Source organism: Peromyscus californicus, unplaced genomic scaffold, assembly GCF_007827085.1.
Source record: "Peromyscus californicus insignis strain IS unplaced genomic scaffold, ASM782708v3 Scaffold_17__1_contigs__length_78620276, whole genome shotgun sequence".
Classification (NCBI taxonomy): Eukaryota; Metazoa; Chordata; class Mammalia; order Rodentia; family Cricetidae; genus Peromyscus; species Peromyscus californicus.
The window spans coordinates 72,691,736-72,708,503 of record NW_026294469.1 but is presented as its reverse complement, the minus strand read 5'-3'; the positions used below and the strand labels follow the sequence as shown (position 1 = coordinate 72,708,503).

The window sequence follows — 16,768 nt, the reverse complement described above, 5'->3', positions numbered from 1 at the left end:
GGAGAGTCTACAAGTATGGTTTAAGCTCTGTTAGGACTTTCATTCACTAGCCTACTGCAGAGCAGCTATCTTTGGGGTACAGAGGCTGTTTTCCTGTCTGATGCCCATACCTCCACCTGACCTCTGACACACTTGCACCTTTGATGGGTGCATAGAAGACCTCTGTGTGGGGAGTGGGAAGAGCAGTGTGAAAGCAGAATATCTAACCAGACTCGTGGTATGGCTGTGTGCGTGCTGGTGTGCCCCTACAGTGTTTTTGTGTATCCTTGATTGCATGCATGCACTACATGTACGTCTTATGGAAAATGAAGGATTGACCAGCCTCTGTGGCATCCTGTAATGAAATCATAGGGTGTTGGGTGTTGTCTTGTGCTTTGGGGTTGTATGTTAAATCCTTCACTGCCTTTGCCTCTGTGGAATACTGGTGCTAGAGAACACATTGCCTGCCCGTCTGAGAACACCCCACGCCTTGTAAGTGTTCTTGTGAGTGAAAAGACAAACACCTGTTTAGCAAAGCTTTTGAACACCTTCAGGAACTTAACAGTAGTTTTAAGAAAAGAGTTTTTCATTTCCACCTTTGGCAGTACAGCGGGTTGTTGTCGCCCCGTGTGTAGCCCAAGCCCCACACTCTATGCTCGCTACATTTGATGGTTTACTTTATGTAAACATACACATACTTAGAACCTTGCTGGAGGGCTCTTGTGTGACACACATAGCTGCCGGAACAGACTGTCACCTCCTGACCCTTCAGTTGCCATACCTGCATGCAGGCATGTGGCCAGCATCCTGGAGAGTCTCAGACAGGCACACATGCGCAAGTGTCCCTGAGTCCCTGTTTACATGCAGTGTTTTAGTGTACTTTCTAGGTTTCCCTCTGAACCTTCCTTGCCTCTCAAAATCCAGGCAGGTGTGTGGAGGAGGGACTGGCGCTCATTACTGTGCCTACAAACCTTTGTCATGGAGCACCGGCTACTTGGCCTTTGGAATTATAAGTTAGGTTTTTGTTTTGTTTTGTTTTGTTTTGTTTTGTTTTGTTTCGAGACAGGGCTTCTCTGTATAGTTTTGGTGCCTGTCCTGGAACTCTCTCTGTAGACCAGGCTGGCCTCAAACTCACAGAGATCTGCCTGACTCTGCCTCCCGAGTGCTGGGATTAAAAGGCATGTGCCACCACCGCCCGGCTATAAGTTAGTTTTTATTTGTTCTTGTCATTTCAGAGTTTAAACTTCATGATTTGTCTTTCATTTGACCTTTTTAAATCAACTTCAAATTTTATTATCCCATGTGTATATTACTCTTTAGGGCCCAGAGCACAGATATGTTATGATTTTTAAATAGGAAAGAAGCATAGAAGGTTTTTGAAAGACTGAGTAAAGATTTCAGTGTCCACTGGTTGAAAAGGAAACATTAAATTTCCCTGTTGGCTATGGCAATACCTACTTTTGCCAGTGTATGCAGGAGGCCAGAGGAACAACATGAGTTTCACCCAAGTTGAACCATAGCACTGAGCTGCCCCTCAACCACGTGGGTTGATGCCCTCTATCCATTCCTCCTCACTGTTTCCAACATGGGCATCTTTCCTTGGTGCCCCACCCATGATGCCCAGCCTCTTCTGCTGCTGCTTCAACAGTCTTGCAGGCTGAGATGTCTTCCCTGTGTTGAGATCAAACTTTGCAGGACTGTCCCCCACAAGACACTTCAGTTTCCTTACCCAGCCAGACCAAGAGAAAAAACAGCCATGTGCCAAGACCATATGACTCACTTTAAGATGGAGGGAAGAAGCTCGCATTGTCTTAAGCAGCTGCTGTCGTTTGGCTAGGAGCAGATGTTCGACCTCCAAGAGCTTTGCAGATAATTAAAATACTCACAGTTAGTGTTTTACCCCAGCTGTAGGTTCTGTTTACTGTAAATTTGATTTTAATGGTGCCTCTGTGCTGTAGCTGGGAAGCAGTTTGCTTTTTACCTTCATACAAAAGTGTCTGCAATGAAGACAAATGTATGTTTCCTCTCATTTCCTCAGGAAAGATAGCACGATACTATAATATGGAGGAGATAGGGGCTCAACTAGGAAAGTGAATGTCATCTTCTCATAGGGCTTGCCAGGAAACAAAGGGGAAACCAACTGAATCTGCTTTGTTAGCCCTCGAAAGTCAGCCTTGTGAGAGGCGTGCCCTCCAGCGACACTGACTAAGCTTTGTATTTACATAATTTTAAGGTATGTATAATGTGTACAACTTTTGAAAAATAGGTCTTGTCTCCTGATGTTGTGTTATCTGTACTGGGCATTTATAAACTGTCAGAGGACATTTCGGAAAAGGTCGTTGGGCTTCTTAATTTCCTGATTCCATAAAGCAGAAAAGAATGCCTGTACTAGTTAAGTGAAGTCAAACCCAGGCAGGCGCACGTGAGCAGATGGGTGCTGTCCACCTGGAAGAGCTTGCTTCAGGAAGGGCCCCCCACTGCAGGGCTGGCAGTCTCCAGCCCTTCTTCAGGCCTCTAGCTTCCTTATAGGAAGAGGGGAAAGCTGAAAACCGTCCTGTTCTCAGCTTCTGGCAAGAACGCTGACCCAGGTGATGGTGTGCAGGAGTAAGCAAACCTTGGTCCCCAGCCGAGTATGTTCCCAGGGAGGCTACACTGGAAGGAGATGTGAGGACACCCAACACAGACTGGACTTCTGGCCCCATGCACCCAAAACCATATCTAGAATGTGAGAGGTACCCTGTGCAGGTGCAAGCATAGACTTCCTCATTACCTCTCTCCCCTATGCTGATACCTGCCTGCTCCCCCCAACACACACTAACCACCTCTCTCTTGGTTTGTCCGAATGGACTTGAGACATTTGAGCATGCTGCTGGTAAATCACCTGGCTGTTTTTAAGAAGTGCTCTTCATGAGTAAATGACAAGACCAGAGCATTTTACAGTCTAACTTTAAAGTGCCATTCCATCACTGTGTGAAACTTGATGACACTATTTCTGTCACTTGAGTGGAATTTCCAAAGTTATATAGTTGGCATTTCATGATGCATTGCTGCAGCTCATAGGAGTCTGCTCAGCAGAGAAACAGTTAACCACTGCCTCCCTGCCACCCCCTCAAACCCTGGCAGGATAACCTTAAAAGACGTGTTCCCACCTCACTGAGTGAGATTTGTGTGCCCAGCTCCCGTTACTGCCAGATCTTCATGCATGAAAATGATAATATATACCTAAGGGTCTGATATAACACAGAATTTCTCTAAAGGTAAAACATTGTCTTTTACTCTTTGTCACTCTTCAGTGCCCATGGAAATACCTGGGCCCACAGAGGCTATTCTTGGTAAAGTTAGAAACCCGAACAAGTATATATTTCCAACCTGAGATAAAATTTATTCTTCAGTTTTTTTTCTGGATATCTTAGAATTCTTCTCAGAGGTCTTCCATAATCATCTCTGTCACTGCAAGCACAAAGCACATCACTGGTGGTACTTAAGAAAAAGAAATGAAAACATGTGGTGTCTAAATGATTGTCCTGGTTCATTGTGTGTACCAAAACTTGCATGGTGCCTCTGCAGAGTTTGTATATTTGACCTTACATCTGAAGAGCTTATTGGTGGCTGGACATCAGCTAATTTTTTACAGGATAAATAATTCCTTTGTCTCTTGTGAAGCAGAGCCTTCATCAAATTGGGGCATAATGACGATTTCCACTGCAGTTTTTCAGGGTGTACCTGCGTGTGGTTAACTGGCATCTGCTGTAACTCTGAATATTTTGCCAAGATGCCCTTTAATCATTGCTGTGGTGCATTTTAACTCATGCCTAGGTGAGCCACATCACTGAGGATTACCTTAGGTTCAGAATAACCAAGCCTGTGCTCTGAGACAAGCCTCGCTATTATGATGGTTCCATTTAACAAGTGACTAAACGGCTAAAAGTAATTCTTCATTTTGTGTCTCAAATATCCTGCCTGTTTCTGTTTTCTCTGTGAATTTTATGAACACTGGCCAGAATGTGCTTTTCTAACTCTTGGGGTAATGGGCATGAGATACTGACCAACTTGTATTCTCAAAAGAAAAAACAAAGTTATGCCTTATTTACTGTTATACAAGGCCAGGAGGTGTCTCCCACCCCCATCGCTGTTATTATTCCAGACACCTCCTCTTTTTTTAATCCCAGACAAGCCCTACACAGCACTGGACTGGGGCTTTCTGACAAGAATTGAGGGCATCCGTATGTATGTGTGGTGTGAGAAGCTGTGCAGAGGCAAGGAACCCCTCCCCGTGTGGGCTGGACCAGGCTGCTTAGAAAGCTCTCCCTCTAAAGCAGGTTGGAAGCGGGCACCCCGCACGATGCCAGGGATTGTTGCTGTCTTTAAGATGAATAAATTACGGAGCAATTATCGACATTGACTTGACTGGCTAAACTATTGCTGACTGCTATTGTGAGAATAATGTATTCCCTGCTTTAAACTTCTAAAAGGTTATATTTCACTGAATTTTAATTTGTCATTTTTCCTGCTTTCACTTGAGAAACTTATAAGCTTTTGTGACATTAAAATATGGCTCTAATTTATTAGCATAATCTGTTAATATTGTTTCATTTTAATAGACATTAAGTATGATTTTTTAACATTCTTTTTAAAATTACATCTTTAAATGGAAGTCAGAAAAAATTATACATGGCTTAAGAATCACACTGTCATGTGTGCCCCAAATTTTTATATGAAAAGTATTATTTTTTGGATTATTTCATATTGAAGGTGCTTTAATTATGACAGTGAAGCAGCCCAGCATTTTCAGGGTTTAGTGGCTTAGCCAAAACAGAAACTCTAAACACAGAATCTGCAGCATACCCCAGCACCATATAAACATTTAGTACTGTTTAAGAGAGGCTCCATGTGTGAAATAAATGCTGGCTCATAGCTGCGGAGCAGTTTACATAGGATATTAACACCGCTCTCGCAGGCGTTAGGCATCTCACCCCACGACACGTCTTTTTAATGCCATCTTTATCTGCTACACGATGCATGAAATCTACTTTCAGTTTTAGAACCGCCAACAACCTTTGACCCCTTTAGTGCAGACACAATGTGACCTTTCTATTGTCATCAGCCTTCACTCTCCTGAAAATTCTATGAATTTTTATTACAAGTCTTTTTTAAACCAAGCTGAGGCTTCCACAAATTACTTGCCACAGATGAGATGAAGTTGTTGAAGTGGTGTTAGATAAGTTTTACAGCCAGCATGTGTGCGGAGAGGGGCCCACGCCTGTGTCCTACAATGTCATAGACCAGTAACTGCTGAGCCTACTATTGGATAAATACATCATTTTATGGAACATTGATTGTTCTATAAACCCAATGGAGTATTATGCTCTATGATCAAACCATTTAGATTGTGTGTAGAGCACAGAAAATGCCATATTCAGGATGGCACTAAAAGTGCCATTTGTGTATTTTATGGATGTCATTACAGGGGAAACTTCTCTCTGTAGGCCCTGTTTACTGCAAAATTTTTTAGTCTGTAATGACATTTTTCATTCACAACGTATGCCTTCAAGAGAGGGGGCCCTTGTTTTATTTGTTTCATTTGAGTTTACTGCACAAATTCTGTACATTTTAATTAAATGTAAGCTTAACAAAAGCGTGCGGTATTTATTCTGGGGTGGTGGGTGGGTGGGGGACAGTAACCATAGAACAGCTCGTACACAATGGAAGGGTCAGGTACTCAGCAGCTCCATAGCTACCCAAAGCCTGACAGGGAGGGGGCAGGCCCTAGCATGGTTTGGGGAGGTGCTACCCTGCACAGCTTGCCTATCTGCCCCAGAGCGGTGTTGTTTCCATCTCTTGAGCCTTTCTCTTCCCGAAGGCTTGGCTGGTTCATTGCTGTGTTCTAGTGCAACAAGGCTTAACCCAAAATCACTTCCTTGAAAACAGGTCCTAAGTGTGTGTGTGGGGGGGGGGGCAAAGCCCACCTTTATTACCAGCTCAGTTGGTAACCCTTCCACACATTTAGACATGAGCAGCATCTCACAATAAAGGGGCTTCATAACCATGAACAGGGCTGCCTTTTAACTCCATTCCCAACTTCTGCACATGACTATGTTGCCCTATTGGAAACAAGTCCACGGACTAAGTATAGGCACTCTGATATTGTCATCCCTCTGAAATCCAACAATGTCTTTTAAATACAAGTACAGCACAAATGCTGGCCAGGTGTCCACAGGCCAGATCTGCACGCTCACTGGAGCAACAGCAGTAACTGGGCCATCCAGGGTGAAACCTGAACAGTGCCCTGTCCACCAATGCCACTCCGTGAGGCCGTTTGCACTGACAAGTTTCAGAGTCCATATTCACTAGAAAGAGCATGTGTGCCCAGTACATTCTTGATCATAACCCAGTTAGAATCTAAAGTTACAGTAGAGATTCACATTCGTTTAAATGACACTTGAACTTCTACATCGCTCCACATTAATTCATTATGGTTGAAATGGAAGAATCTTCAATGGGTGAATCTTTTTCAATCTGATTGAGGCTGTTACATTTTATAGGTGCTATTTTTCAAAGCAGTACTGACAGCACTCGAAGTTATTAAATTGCTGAATCAAAAGACGGACCTGCACTCACATTTATGAACTATGATGGACTAGCCGGGGGCCGTGCTACCAGAGGTTAAGATGTTGGTGGCATTAAACTTCATCACAGACCAAACTGACTGCAGTATTTACCACACAGTTTACTTTAATGGTCTGGAAGTAGCTTAACTCATTTCTGGATTCAAATGAACTGAACATGTAGTTCAGAATTCATAATTATCAATGCTGCAAGGGATTCAAAGGATTGTTCTGCATTTCCTTCAGTCGCCCAGTGAGGAGTGGGATTGCTGAGGCTCAGGCAAGTGACCTCTCTTGCCTCCTAAAAATAGGATGTTGTTTATTTCCCCCAACTTGGTTTCTCCTGATTTTTAATGTAATGGCAGTATTCCCTTCTTTTGTAATTATTGGGGCAGGGCAAGTTGAATGAAGCACTCTCTTTATGTCATTTCCTGTTTTTCCTCTGAATTACACTGTGTATGACCTTGAAATTAAAATGAGCAGAAACAAATAAAAATCACAGTTTAGGAAGGCAAGCAAAATACTGCATGCTGAGCTGAAAAGTTAGAGTTCAGTTATGAAGTTGCATGCATACCAGAAGAGAGCCTGACAGACCCAGGTGATAGGGCTGGAGGACCCAGTGGGTGACAGACAGACTGATGAGGAGCCAGGCCTACCCAAACCCAGGCACAGATGCAGTCAAGTGTGTGGTACTCCTCAGTGCTGGGTGTCTTCAGAGATGGAGTCAGTCTGACGTCTCAGAGAAGACACCTGAGAAAGGGTAAACTTGAAAGGACAGCATGTGGGCAGGTGGAGCCATGCAGACCTGATTGAGCTGTTTCTGGAGGATCCTGGGCTTTTGTCCTCTCACACTTACCAGCCAGACTCTTAGGTCCACAGAGCAAAACACTGGTCCAGGCAAACGAGAGCTGTTTCTTTTTTGAAAAGTAGAAAGATTAAGTGGCACCAGGAGCTCACAACCACAAGCAGGTTCCTAAGCGAGCCCTTCAGACTCCTGTAGGGAGGTACTCCACATCCCCAGGTAAAAACCTGGGACACCATCTTGGCCTGCAAGCCTGCAGCTACTATCCAAATATCTGCCAATTAAGGCACATCAGAAAGCAGCCTGACTTAGTGGTCCAGCTTGTGCTCCGTTCTCAATAGGGGAGTGAGTGAGAGAAGCAAGGATACACTTCAGGTTCAGCGGTCGTTGACATCCAGGACCAAGGGGAGAAGCTTAGTTGACTTAAGATACCGAGATCCCTCTCCCAGCGCTCCCTACTGCACCAGCCTGGACAACATCCCTGACACAGATCCTGTGGCTACCATTGAGCACAAAGAAGGAGCTTTTGGGAGTGGAGCTGGTCTAGTTGGTGCCTGTCTTTTCTTGAGCTAAGATTTCGTGACTTCCTAACCCTTCTAAGGCCCACAGCATAGAGAGTTTTCCAACAAAGACCAAAAATAACATTTAGCAGCTAGTGAATACTTCCAAATCCAGGACCACTGTCCGGTAGTCTGGGAATTAGCCTAGGCGTGTCCTCTTGGCAGACAGGACCAGCAGCTTCTGCCGTAAACCCAAATGCTATCCTTACCCAAAGGCCCTGTTGGGTGCTTGCACCCCGGGTTAGCCTGGTCTTGAAAGAAAAGCTTTCTTGTAGTGCATCACCAAGGCAGTTAGCAAAACTTCTGTCTTTAGGGCATGGCAGTCATAGCTAATGAGCTGCAAGTCTTAATCCCTCCCTCCCCCTTGGTAAGGATAAAGCACATAGTTTAAAAAAAAAAAAAACTGAACATGTCAATGAGAGTGTAAGATATGTCTCAAATGCGCTGCATTGACACAGGGAATGTGAACACAGATGTGAGTGGGTCATTTTCTTGTTTGGGAGGGGAGGGTGACAATAAAACAATTTTAAACTGATAGAAAAGCTAAGATTTAGAGAAAACAAGAACTCTACTTAGAATCATTCTCTACTTTATGAAAAGGAAGCCTACGGTTTCCATCATTTCTTACCCTGTTGAGTTGTGGACTTCTAGAGGAGGTCATGAAGGTATACAAGTGTGTGCCTCACATCCATCCTTGCTGTAGACCTCCAAGGACACCCACTCTCTCTGGCCTCATTTGCTCTCATCTGTGCTGCTGTTGCGAGATGGGCCCAAAGGTCTCTCTCTCCTAAGCCAGGCCAGTCCTGTCGGGGCGCAGACACCTTGACTTCCTGAGCAAGCAGCTCCCCCACGGACTTGTGGCCCTCAAAGGACAGGCTGACCTGAAAATAGAACGGCTGGGTGAGTGGCAGGGCAGAAGCCTGCACCTTCTGTGTCTGGCCTGTTGATAGCCTCAGACCAGCTTCGCCCCTGTACTTCCTTCCTGTCCCTTCCCCATCCACAAGACAGGGTCTTACTGTCTTCAGGGTCACGGTGTTCTCACTGAAAGGAATTTGAGGTTGACGAGGAAAAGCATACACTCTGTTGCCCCTGTGTCACAGTTCCTTCTTCTGTTTAAAAGCATTCAGCGGGTTTCTGCGCACAGACGCCAGCGGTGAGATGGCCGAGCATGCCGAGGAGCCTCTGCTCACATCCCCCTGGACCTCTCTCTGCCTTGCCCTCCGGGCATCTCCCTGTCCTCTACGGCCCAGGCCATTATTCTCTAGCAGCCTGAGTGTGTGGTTTCTGCATCTCTTCAGCCTTGCTTGTGCCCTTCCACAGTGTCTGAGCAGACACAGCTTTGATGATTGTGTATCTCCTTTAACACATGGGGGACCTGAACTGAACCGGGGGAATGAGCTGTTCACTGGGCTCCCAGAGCCTGCCTTTCAGGCCAACTCAGGGAGACCTTCTTCCCGACTCCAAGTGCCCAGGCCTTCTGTTAGTATTCCTGTGCCCCGGACCTGGCACAGTGCCCATGCTCTCAACAGAGCCACACTGGTCTGCCTCTCACTTTGGTTCAGTAAATATTTCTTGCTATGAACTCTTACAACTGCATTTACTAGTGACATTTTTTTAAATTTGATGTGTAAAGCTTTCATTATCCTTATTGATTAAACAAATACCTGTACTTGATATTTGGACCTTAAGAAAAGGTTTTCCTTTGGATTAAAAGATCCTACTGCTGGCTCCCAGCTGGCCCCCCTTACTGTCCTTGCTGTTGGAGGTGAGAAGAACCATGTGTAGCAGTTTTCTCACTGCTGTGACAGTGGGTGGCAAGAAGCAACTTAAAAGAGATGCAGTCCATCGTGGCAGGGCTTGCAGCAGCCGGGCACACTGCAGTCAGGAAACTGCAGTGGGTGCAGGTGCTCCGTTCCCAGCCTCCTTCTCCTTCAGTCCAGGCCTCCAGCCCAGCTAGTACCTCCTACAGCTAAGGTGGGTCTTCCACCTCAGTTAGTAACCTGTCACAGACATGCCCAGAGGCTCGACTCATCCAGATAATCCCTCAGAGGCATGTCTAGAGGTTCAGGTAATCCGAGGTGCTGTCAGGTTGAGAGTATTGACCATCACACTGAAGGAGCTGTCTGCATTCCGCCCCAGGACCCCTACACACCAACACTACAGCAAAGAATCAGCTTTGGACAGATGTCACATGAGTATGGAAAGGAGTGTCTCTCATAACACCCCTGTTAGGTATACACATGAATGAGCAGCCTCCTGGTACTTCTGGTGGGGCCTCCTTGGCCTCGGCAGGGAGAGCCGCACACACTTTGCTGAGGCTGCAGAGCAGCTGCAGATGAGCTGTCTGACTTTGATCCTGAAATCCTCTTTCCACACTAACTGGTCCCTGTCTCCCACAGGCATCGTGTCCAAGTCCTATGAGTGCCGCCTGAAAGGACAAGGAGCCACCTTTGTGGAGACAGACAGCCCCTTCACTGCAGCCACCCTGGCCGAGGAATCACCTGTCAAGGAGAAGTCCCTGAGAAGCAGCAAGAGGCAGGCTTCACCCCCTGAGCAGGTCCAGCAGGTCATCATCATCCAGGGCTATGATGGGGAGTTTGCCCTGGATGCCTCTGTGGAGGAGACTGCTGCGGCCACACTGCAGACCCTGGCAATGGCTGGCCAGGTGGCCAGGGTGGTTCACATTACAGAACACGGGCAGGTCATTACCACAAGTCAGAGTGGGTCGGATGTGGGCAGCGTGGTACCTGGACCCATCCTTCCGGAGCAGCTGGCGGATGGGGCCACCCAGGTGGTTGTCATGGGGGGCTCTATGGAAAGTCACAGTGTGGATGAGGCCCTTAGTCCAGGCAGTGCTGTGATACAGCAGGTTACCAAGCAGGAGCTCTTAAGTCTCTCTGAGGCTGGAGTGCCTCCATCTGACACCTCCTCAGCCTTAGATGCACTACTCTGTGCTGTCACTGAGTTGGGAGAGGTGGAAAATAGGGCAGGGCATGAGGAAAAGGGCAGGCCCAGCCACAAGGATGTGCTGATCCAGCTGCCCAGCCAGGAAGCAGCCCATGCTCATCCCAACACAGAAGCCTCAGAGACTCAGTTGTTCCAAGATGGTCAGGAGAGTCCAGCAGCCATGGAAGTACTGACACAGGTTGTCCGGCCCTCAGCCATCATCACGTCTCAGGAACGAGCCCAGGTGGCCTTCAAGAAGATGGTTCAGGGGGTCCTCCAGTTTGCTGTCTGCGACACAGCTGCAGCCAGTCAGCTGATGAAAGATGGCGTCACCCAGGTCATTGTGAATGAGGAGGGTGCTGTCCACATGGTAGCCGGAGAAGGCTCCCAGTTCATCATGCAGGAAGCTGAGACCCATGGCCTGCGGGTACCAGCTGAGCACGTGGACCTGGTAGAGTCAGAAGGGGAGATCTCACAGATCATTGTCACAGAAGAGCTGGTCCAAGCCATGGTCCGTGAATCCAGCAGCAACTTCCCTGAGGGTGCTACCCACTACATTGTAACAGAGTTGCCTCCCGGTGTACAGGAGGACTCGGGTGTTTACTCCCACACTGTGATAGAGACAGCCAGCTCTCCAGAGATCCTGCAGGCTGGGGCTGTACTCGGCAGTGCTGAGGCTGTGGGCACAAGCAGCACTGAACAGTTGACCAGTATGGTCATCTATACCCAGGATGGCTCCCCAGCAGCCACAGTGATCCAGAGCCAAAGAGAAAACAGTGAGCTCCAGGAAGCATGAGGCAGGCCTCCATGCTGGGCACAGTGCAGTGTGCAAAGATCTACCCGGGCCAGTACAGAGGCTGCTGAGCTTTGCTGGTCACGCTTACTTCAGAGGTGTGCTGAACAGGCCCTTCAAGCAGGGGTAACATTGGCCACTGAAAAGGCACCAGAGGAGAGCACAGAGCCACGCCTACACCTAGGTTGCCCAGCAGCCTAAGAAGAGTGGATGGGCAGGATGAACCCTGTGCCATAGAGCTGGTCACTGGGCCCTCTGTTCATGGCCTTGCCCCTCAAACACCACTGTGGTGAGAAGCAGTTTTCCCTGGTTTTTCTCCCATACAAGTTCCCTGTTTAGATATCAAAAGAAAAAGATGGTGTCCCTGATGGGAACTAGGAAACGTCTCTAGCCTCAGACCATCTGTACGGGCTGCTGCTCATGCAGCTCCTCTCCTTCCATCGTCGATTAAAAATCGGAGCTACAAGACTACGTCTTAAAGCAGTGAACACCTTGTTGTTTACTGTTACTAAGCTGGAGAGAATGGTGTTCCCAGACCAAAGGAAGCCTGTTAGTTCATTTTATGTATAAATTTCCCTTCTGAAAGTATTTTAGGTATTTCCTTTGCCATGGCCATTCTGCACAAGAGAAATCTTTCATCTGTGGTTTGAGAAAAGTCTTGAAATTTTTACTGAGTTAAAATCCACCTTGGTTAAGACAATTGATTCTCATCCTGAGTTCATGTCGTACCATAACGTCTGTACATGAAATGTCTACTGTGGAAAATATCACTCATTGCTTTTTCTAACAGGTATCTGTTTGTATGGGTATCTCTTCTCCAGGATTTATCTGTGACTGTCTGGGAGTGGGAAGGCTGACGTTGAACAGTACAGTAGAAGCCCACCCCTGGCCTGCCTCCCAGCACTGCCTCCTCCATGGTGGGGTCACTGCAAGTGCCGGCTGCAGCCTTATGTTCTGCTCAGTTTTCTTGATTCCACTGCTTTTTTTTTTTCTTCAAAATTGTAAAATAACCCCTTTCCTCAGAGGCAAAATTGTTTTTGTTGTTTTCTTTGAAATAAAATTATAGCATTAAACTAAGGGTGATGGCGTACTCTGAGTGGTCAGCCAGCCAAGGCTGTGCCTACAGTGGTCCTGCTGGCCAGCCTGCCCAGGAGGGTCCTCCCTCTCTGTCTTCACTTCATGTGTAGCCGACAGCTCCTGCAGCCCAGTGCCATCACATAAATGACAAATAGCCCAGGCACAGTCTATCCTGGTTAGGGACAGGAAGACAGTCTCTCTGTCAGTACAAGAGCCATTTCAGTCCCTTCCTAAGGCCACAAGAGAGAGCACCACAGGGCCTGGCCTCTGGCCTCCTGATTGCTTTGCCTTGAGTTGTGTCCATTCCAGGGCCAACTCCCTACACCCAGCCACCCTCCAAGCAAAATAATAAAAGGTAAAACTTGAGCTTTGGCACTGACTTATAATTAGCTAAGTGTGACTACTCCTGCTTCCTAAAAATGGCAGGGCTTCTCAACTCCTCTTAAACAATGTCTTTGCCAAACCGTGACAGGATCAACTCCCGTTTGTTATCAGGATAGAGGTGACCTTTACAAAGTGATGGCCCTCTCCAGGCTCCTCATACATGTTAAAAAAAAAGGGGGGTGGGGTGTTTTTCAGTGCAGATATTTCTTCTTGATCACCTCTCCCGTTGGCGCGGCCCTGCGGTCCTGAGGCTCAATGCTAATTCTTGCCTCTGCAGAGCCCTGTATGGCTAACCTTTCCGCTGCAGTCCAGGGCGTTGACACTGACATGCTGTAGTTTACCGTGTGTGATTTATTTAGGATAAATATGTCTCAGGTGGCATTTAATCCTTCATAAAACCAGTGTAGCCTGCAGTGTCAAACCAGCAATCACGTTGTGTGCGCGATGAAAAGAGCAGGTCTTTGCATAAAAAAAAAAAATGTACAGAGGGTGTTCTTAGACTCAGAAAGATTGCAAGGCTTCTCCAAGCTGTTGTATCCTGTAATTACCTATAGAGCTAGGTTAATGGTACCTCTCTTTTCTCTCTCATTACACAACTATTGGAATGTAAGGAAGTTTAAGAAGCACGTACACAAATGTGTGCCTCAGAATAATGAGGCATGGCAGGGTTTGTGAGCAAAGGACATTCATTGTAGCATGGATTGTCTATAAGGACGACGCAGCGAGCTCACAGCTTTCCTTAAGGTTTTTTCGAGAAAAATGTGACAGTTTTAAGGAAGTAAAAAGCCCAACCAATGACATTTTTATGTAGAGATTGTAACCCCAGAAGACCGTGTTTATATTGAGCTACAGCCGATTGAATGATCCAGCCTCAAGGATATCTGCACGCAAGGAAGACTGAGCCTAAGTCAGCATATAGATACAGTTTAGACTTCAACTTCCATGCCGAAAGTTGTTAGTGTGGTGGAATGGAGGATCACAAAGTAAGACAGCCATTTCTGGACATGGGACTTCCTGTCACACAAGGTCATTTAGTGTGATGCTGCCACTCGACTCACATGGCCATCTTTGTGAGAGGCCTCATCCCTCCCTGGGAGATGAGTAGTCACTGCTAAACATCCTTGCAAGAAAGGAAATCAGACAGTCTGATGCAGAGACTGAGGCTTTCACGTATTGGTTTCCTGAGAAGGACAAGTACATGTACTAAGACTGGGTCCAATAGCTGTGGGAATCTCTGTCACTTACCAGCTGAAAGTGTATGAAAAGCCAGCACCAGATAGCAGTCACAGATTATCCAAGATACTTCCAGTAAGAGAAAAGGGATCTCAAGATCGAACTGAGCTCAGTTCTGAAGCTTAGTGAGAGCTGGGGCGGGCATGAGGATGGAAAATTTCTAAAAGGAAGTCTGACATCAGGGGGCTTGGGCTAAGCTGACCAAACAGCATTGCCACTTGGGGCATGAGATGGGTGGAGGATGAAGACCCTATTGGATTTCCAGGTCCACTAGATACTATTAGTGGGGATCCTGGCCTCCCCAGCTCAGCAGATACCGTTAGTGGGATCCTGGCCAATTAGCAGCTTTCTTGCTAAGGGGTATTTTTAAAAGGAAGCCCTCAAATGATCATAGATGCATCAGACAAAAGTTTCCTCATCAAAGAAACTGTCAAAGTCCTAGAAGATGGAGGGTGAGGCCTTAGTCCATGTTAGCCTTCTCCACCTAGAACACAGCCAAGACTCCCCAGGCCCAGTAGCCCCGCCCAGCACTCCTCTGTGAGGAGCCTGACCCCACTTCCCATCAGTACCCATCTAGGAGAATCCCAGCCACACAAAGCTGCTCTGTCTTTCAACTCTGTCCCACTTGTTTCCTGGAGGGGAAGAAGGAAGGAGGGGAGGGAAGAAGAAAGGAAGGAGGCCTAAGCAGAGGATTGAGGAGCCATCTTAAAATCTTAACCTGGAGTGGGTCCGAGGTTCAGCAAAGGCCATTCAGTTAGCACCAGAGAACAGTGCCTGTCACTTCGCTCACTGGCCATCAGCCCTTAATGTAAGGGGGTTCAAGCTAACTTGAACAGCCTCCTCCTGTTCCATCACGTTGGAGAATACAATTCGTTTTCTACTCCTCTAGGGTGATATCATTTTACATGGAGAAAAAGTTAACTGGGGTGGCAGTTATATGTTTCGGAAGCACCTTCTAATCAGGGATGGGTGATTCATGATTAGCTTCAGCAGGCGATCCATCTGACATGGAAGGGGAAAAATTAGCAGCTGTCACTGCTTGATGAGTTAATTTCCTGATGGGCCTGACACTGAAAAGCCATTTGGAGTCATGGCTGTGGCTGATGAGAAAACCTGGCAGTGCTTTTATAACTGGAGATAAAGACAGGGCAGAGGAGCTGCCGGAGAAGGCCTGTCAATCTACTGGGGAGTGTTGGTGTCTGTGCTGGGGCTCAGGCCGAGGCCACACTGCCCTCTTTATTGGCCATACCTCTGATGGGGAGACCAAGCACCTAGTGGCTGTGGAAACTCCAGGAGACCAAAGGACAGCTCCAGGAATACATGGGGTATTGACCTTCAACTCTGTCCTACCCTACCTCTGTTCAGGAAGGCCACTTCCAACCCAACAGGAAGGAGCAGGCTTGGTCTTAATGTCTTTTAAGTAGGAATTAAAGAAATAAGTGTATAATAAGCTCTACCTTTGTTACCAAGCTTGGCTTCTGGGCTTCCCTAGGAAAGGGTAGTTGGCGAAAGTTTGGTGTATGGAATTCAGGGATCAGGACCAGAGCCTATTGTTTACCAACTAGAAAACACAGGGACCATTGTAATCTTCAGGGACAGGCTAGGAAACTCCTGTTTCTCTTGGATCCTTGGTTTGTAAAATCAATGAAGAAGGAGGTCCTAGAGATCTCCTACTTGAGAAGGAAGCTTGGGGCAATGACCTGCTTCTTTCCAGAGCCAAGCTGTTGCCCAGGCCTGGTTTCTGGTTGCTTTTCATGCATTTGGGACCAAGCTCTGCAAGCTGAGAAACTTGCCCAGAACTGGCTATGGAGAGCCACAGTCTGAAGCACTAGAATGTGGTCACAAAACCCATTCCCAGAGTTGAATAAATCAATTCTCCATATCTCCAGCAAAGAACCATTCTTTCCTCCATAGTCTGCATTTGCAATACCTTTCAATAAACTCTTTAAATGACCTAACTTCAACATGGCTTTCACCATCATCAAAAGACAATAAACTACCAGAATAAACACGAACATCCAAGCCCTCGAGGGTCAGAACCATATTCTCAGTCGTCTTCTACATCTCACATTGCTCTTCAAATAACCTGTTAAGGGGGAGAATTAAAACAAACACAAAGGAAAGTATTTACTTTTCATTTCCAAACTGATTCCAGGTTAGTGAAAACCTGTTGGATTCTCTGGGTGACCCATGTCTAGCTAGTGTCCAGCCGTGCATGCTGCTGTGAGCAGTGAGGACATCTTGGTGCCTGGTTACCTTGTTCTCCACAGCCTCAGCAGTGTCCACAGCAACTGGCCACAGTTGGGGGCCGGGGAGATGCAGCTCCTGGCTTGTTCCGTGTGGCTTCTGAAGATGGAAAATGTTTTCATGTCAGTTGCAACATGAGACC

The 16,768-nt window shown here is 46.9% G+C and overlaps 1 protein-coding gene across 3 annotated transcripts in view; it reads left to right on the top strand.

Moving 5' to 3' along the window:
- The window catches only part of Znf407 (zinc finger protein 407), a 426,208-nt gene extending 409,875 nt beyond the window's left edge, over positions 1–16,333 (top strand). For all 3 annotated transcript variants that reach the window (XM_052742699.1, XM_052742697.1, XM_052742698.1), the window contains one exon: positions 10,346–16,333. In XM_052742699.1, the coding sequence (XP_052598659.1) occupies positions 10,346–11,688 (1,343 nt within the window). In that variant the 3' untranslated portion in view covers positions 11,689–16,333. The remainder of the gene's footprint in view (positions 1–10,345) is intronic.
- The last annotated feature ends 435 nt before the right edge of the window (positions 16,334–16,768 follow it).